Consider the following 5,601-nt stretch of genomic DNA (forward strand, 5'->3'; position numbering starts at 1 on the left):
AACAAATAATTGTATGTTATAGATATTTTAACATCCATATCATGATAGTCACCTGTGAACGATGAGACGTAAATAAAAAAAACTCAGTACCGGTTATCAGTGATCATCATGGTGTATGTATTAAAAAATGTTAATATTTAATTTGACTAAGTCCACTTCTGATTCTGACTAAAAATTGAAAATGACACCATAAGAACTGGTATATATTATTTCGTGACAAAAAGAAAATCGTTTCTATTACTTGAAAGGAATCCTTGGAAAGGAAAATGGATTTTACAATTTGCAGACTTTTGAAAATCATTCCAAAATAAAACTTGTGTTCTAAAGTATACGCTATTATCAAAATTTCTTGGTTTTACATAAAAGCAAAATCTGTAATAAGAAATACTTAAACAAAAAGCTCAACTTTTAGTATAACCAGACTATTTCTGATTCATATCGGAAATTAAACACCATCTTTTAAATAATAAACACAAGTGATCTTTAACTTTTGATATAGATCAAAAATAGTCTTCATACCAGAAGTCAAATTAAAGAAACAAGATATATTTTTATTGCAAATTCTGATTCCACATAAAAGACATTTTAATATTTTAATAATGAAAATATATAAAATAGATTCGAAAATCTATATTCAATAAAGAAAGGGGTTTGTGGTTGAGTAATTTTAGACGTCCCATTACTTATCCTTACTTATACAAGGTGGGGGCATCTAAAACAAGCCACCTGAATAACTCCCACAATTTTCGAGATAGGAAAAATGCTTGAAATAAAAGTTGTAGAAAATCGAGTAACGAACTTGATGGTGACCTTGAATTTGACCTTGGCCATGACCTTCAAGGTCATTTAGAGGTCAACTTTCGTCTTTTAAATGGGAACCCTAATTTTTTATTACTGTCTTTTTCTACCAATTAGTTTGAACAACATTTGTCTAAAATATTGTTTTATTTGCCTAATATTTTTTGAGACATTTGAGGAAAACTTGGTAACTTTTTCAACATTTAACTTACGATATCTCACTACTTGTTTTTTTTTTTTTTTGGAAATTTCAAATCATCAAATTAACAAAAATCAGGGCACTATTGTAACAATATATTCTCGAGACTAAATAAAGCAAGAAAGTCTAGTACTACTTTTTCTTCCGATAAATAGTTAGCGAGATATGGTAAGTTAAATATTGAAAAAGTTATCAAGTTTTCCTCAAATATCTCGAAAAATATTAAGCAAATAAAGAAATGTTTTAAACAAAAGTTGTTCAAATTGATAGAAAAAAAAAACAATGCAATAAAAAATAAGGGTTCCCATTTAAGAAACGCAAATTGACCTCCAAATGACCTTAAAGGTCATGGCCAAGATCAAATTCAAGGTCACCATCAAGTCTGTTACTCGATTTTCTGCAACTTTTATTTCAGGAATTTTTTCCCATCTCGTAAACTGTGGGCGTTATTCAGGTGGCTTGTTTTAGATGCCCCACCCTGTACACTAAACTCATACGCACGCACACGTGTTGTACATACATGCAATTGTATGCACAAATCCACGCGCGCGTGCACGTACGCACACACACATATGGATATGATTTTATATTCTAAGTAGATGATATAAAATGTCATGAAAAAGTGATGTATCTCAAAAATCATAAACCGATGTAATAAACGCTCTTTTTACAAATGTTAGACTGTTAAACAAATGAACTATATTATTCATTTGGATTGCAATCATTCTCCGTCGCTTTCATTTTTTGTATATTTATCGTTTTTCACTTCTATCCTCAGTGGAGAACGTCCTCTGGTATGGTTTCCAATGCGTGATCGTAAGTCACCGCCTTTCAAAGTATTTCTCAAATCATGACTTCTCGATTGTCTGAAAAAGAAAAAATTGAATAAAATTCTTAAATCTTAGTTTGATGTCTTAAGATAAAAACGTTTAAATATTTCCTTATGAGTTTCCTTATGAATACGATTTATACAGTATGTTTTGAAAGATTTAACATTTTTTCATAATTACAAATACTAATAGACATTAAAAATGACAGTAATTTTTATCGCGATATCAAGGCATCGAGTATTATTATAATTCACTTATTATATATGTCTATTTTAATAAGCATTTCATATGCTTAATTTATTATATATAGTCTAGGGAATTTGAATTTTAAACAAGGAACTTATATTTCAAATTGTTTAATTTGTAATGCTTTCTGTAGACAAAGACAAAATAAATTAATTTTCTTACCTGTTTGTCAGATAGCTATCATTAATTTCACTTTTTAAGTGATTTAATCTTGTCCATACAGTGGAGGCAATACGTGGCTTGGGTGGGATTACTTTTATCACACTTCCTTTAGGACCCTGAATTTCCTTCGCAGGCACATTACTGTCTTCTTCAACACTACCCTCTTCGTCTTCTCTGTGTTCATCCTTTTCTTCCTCCTCTTGCTCTTCTTCTTGTCCTTCCTCTTTTTTTTTCTGGTTGTCTTCTGATAATGTGTATTGCCTATATTGACTTTGATCAATCCTTTCATCTTCTTTTTTCTGATCACTTTCGTTTTCCGATTCTTGCCACTCTCCTTCTTCCCTTTCCGATGGTTGGATTTCTTTCATTATTTGACGATTTCGCTTCCATATTATCTTAGAGCTATTATCATGTTTCAAAGAACTTGGTTTTGTTAGGGCCGTGTTCGTGACTATTACTTGAATAGGATCATGATACTGTATTTTTGTTCTGGGTTTTTTCAGCTTTGATCGCAAATCACCACTATTATTTAAATTATTAAGAATCATCTATGTAAAAACAAACATAATCATTAACATATTAAAACAAATTTTTGAATAAACATAAACTAACCTGATATCGAAGTTTTGCTCGTCGTTTTTGCTGTTTTTCCTCCTCGTCATCGGCATGCATTCGCATTCGCAAAACTTTGCTTCGCTTACACCAATTCTCCTCACTATCACTGCTTGAGCTAATTTCTCCTAATTCCATCACTTGTGTTGTGTCCTTATCCAAAGATTTAGTACCTAATCTGTCTTTTATGCTACGTCCATGGTCTTGATCACTTCTTGGGAGAAAGTCATCTTCCACAACATCATTTAAACCCCATGTCTCAGACAATGTACCCCACGGATTCTTCATTTGATTTTGATCTTTATTTTCAGTCGATAATTTGTGTTTATTTTGCTGAATTTGCTTGTATATACGTTTACGAGATTCTGTTAGGGCTTTTTTGAAACCTATAAACTCACATGTAGATAAAAAATTATCCTATCAATTTCACTTCTGTTTTATTTAATCCTGAACTTATTCTTATTGCATATAAATACATAAAATAACACTCAAGTTTACCTCTGAAATTAGTGCTTCCGTATTCTTTATATTCGTTTATTTTTTCTGCATTAGACTGTTTCCTATCCATTCTGGTAGCAAATCTTAAAAATATTCCCTTAGATTTTGGGTAATCAATCCCTTTTCTCCATGTGCCAGGAGGTAACGGATAATCTATATCTTTAATGTTTATATAATTTTCTCTCTTTTTATCATTGTCTATATTAGCAAACTTATTTTTCCCATTTTCTATCCAATCATCATCTTTACAATCTTTCCTATCTTCAGAATCAGTTTCTGGATTAAGATTTCCATCTGAATATTTTTTGGTATTATTTAATATTTTTCTTGATAATCCCAACATAGCTCTGGCTGCTGACAAGTTATCAAACCAAACTACATTACCTATAAAATCATAAATAAGCAAATCAAATATTAATTGAATAATTACTACATATTTATTGAATAAAGTCAAACTTAAAAACTTACATGAAATATCATTGATCCACTCAATAGACTGTGGAGCATAATCTTTAAAATATTTCAATACATCTTTGGTACTCATTTCCTCAGTGCCTCTAACATGAATAACATTTAATCTAATATTTTTCATATGATCGTCATCTGTGATACCCATACTACAAGCATTGCAATATTAAGTCATTTTTTATAGTATTTACCATCAGTTATACAAATAAAAGTTTCTTTTACCTGCTATATAAATCTTTTTCTTGATCAGAGAATAAGTTTTTTAATTTTTCTGTCAAACCAAAACGCTTTGCTCGTTCTTCCATCTTTAGTTTCTCTTCTTTGCTGAATGTATCAATACCTGTCACAAATATGCCAATACGTCTGTCCTGCGTCTGTATAAAAATATGTTTCGAATCATTCTGAGTATTTTTTTATTCTGAGCATTAACAAAAAATAGTAACAATCAAAATTATTTTTATTACACATGGCTCTGCTTTTACGGTAGTCCTAATAGGATCGTTTGGTTTTTCTTGTACATGTATACTCTCTTCCATAGACACCATCTCAATGTCCGACGACTCGTCACATTCGTCCATCATATAAACGTCTAATAAATATGTCAGATACGAAATATTACAAAAGAAATGAACAAGTTTTACCAAGCTTATAAATAATTGAATATCCTAAAAATAATTTTAAAATCCAAATCTACAGGTTAAAATCTACTAATAAGACTTACTGAACACACGAAAAGCTATGAAGACTTCTGGTGGAAAGTTGTGAGCAATGGAAGATTTACAAAGCAAAGATATAGTCAGATGCATTAAATTATTTACTTTTAAGGTTGTTTTCCAATAAGAAACACAAAATTGTTTTATTGGCTGATTATCATTATAGATGCTTGTAAGATGATATTTAGCCAATGAAACGACTTTGTGTATTGTTGGAAAACAACATAAGCATAGGGTGCATTCAGTACTACAACCGCTCACTGAGCGCTAAGTGAGCTCTTGCATCTGATTGGTATATACCTTTAGATTTAAAAATATACACCAATCAGATGCAAGAGCTCACTTAGCGCTCAGTGAGCGGTGTAGTACTGAATGCACCCATAGGCTGCGTTCAGAAAACACAACGGTTACACAACGGTTGAGTAATTCGTCAACGTTATTGGTCTGAATGTAAGGATCTAACAGTAAGGACCAATAGTTACTAAGCGCTCAGTGAGCGCTTTGTTTTCTGAACGCAACCATAGAAAGCATAAAGCCAGCGGCACACGGTGTTTGTTTTCGTGCTAGATTGCTTGCTGGATGAAAATACTGCGTTCTGATTGGTACATTTCCGAAGATGAATGGAAATGCACCAATCAGAACACAGTATTTTCATCCAGCAAGCAATCCAGCACGAAAACAAGCACCGTGTGCCGCTGGCTTAAGGTTAATATTAAGCTCAGACTCCATGTATGCGGTGGAGCTTCGGCAAATGCTGCGGTGACCAATCGGGAAACAAGCGCAGGTCCGGTTGCGGCGGCACAGATACAGTGGCCGTGTTCCAAAATTCACTGCCAGCGTTGAAAAGTTATAATTTGCGTGACACAAACTGCATATTTTCAGTACTGGTAGTGAATTTTGGAACACGGCCAAAATAAGTAGATACAGAATAAGTTCACTTAGGAACCAGTTAGGAAATTAGAGAATAGGCCACTTCTGCTGTGACCAAAATTCCCGAATCGTTTTTCAGAACAGGCCTCTGGTGAACCTCTGGTGGAGGAATTGAATTTACCCAGATTCGAAAAACATTCTTGTT

General features: G+C 32.4%; 1 protein-coding gene across 1 annotated transcript; it reads right to left on the reverse strand.

Annotated features, from left to right (window-relative positions):
• Positions 1 to 1,625: 1,625 nt before the first annotated feature.
• Positions 1,626 to 4,586, reverse strand: LOC105188451 (nuclear cap-binding protein subunit 3). The gene is made up of 8 exons (XM_011149915.2): positions 4,535 to 4,586; positions 4,278 to 4,402; positions 4,036 to 4,187; positions 3,814 to 3,962; positions 3,346 to 3,729; positions 2,848 to 3,233; positions 2,236 to 2,783; positions 1,626 to 1,863 (listed from the first exon to the last, which is right to left on the reverse strand). Exons 2-8 carry the CDS (start codon positions 4,392 to 4,394, stop codon positions 1,719 to 1,721), a joined length of 1,881 nt encoding a protein of 626 aa, XP_011148217.1. The 5' UTR covers positions 4,395 to 4,402; positions 4,535 to 4,586; the 3' UTR covers positions 1,626 to 1,718.
• Between the last annotated feature and the right edge of the window lie 1,015 nt (positions 4,587 to 5,601).

The sequence above is a fragment of the Harpegnathos saltator genome, unplaced genomic scaffold (genome assembly GCF_003227715.2).
Source record: "Harpegnathos saltator strain DR-91 unplaced genomic scaffold, Hsal_v8.6 scaffold160, whole genome shotgun sequence".
In the NCBI taxonomy this organism is placed as follows: Eukaryota; Metazoa; Arthropoda; class Insecta; order Hymenoptera; family Formicidae; genus Harpegnathos; species Harpegnathos saltator.

What these genes read in the sequence shown, in the direction of transcription:
- LOC105188451 (XM_011149915.2), bottom strand. Translation starts at nt 4,394, where the DNA reads ATGATGGACGAATGTGACGAGTCGTCGGACATTGAGATGGTGTCTATG. An exon ending in GAAAAAGATTTATATAGCAG is followed by an intron (nt 3,963 to 4,035) that starts GTAAAAGAAACT and finishes CAATGCTTGTAG; the next exon opens with TATGGGTATCACAGATGACG. An exon ending in CGGAAGCACTAATTTCAGAG is followed by an intron (nt 3,234 to 3,345) that starts GTAAACTTGAGT and finishes GTGAGTTTATAG; the next exon opens with GTTTCAAAAAAGCCCTAACA.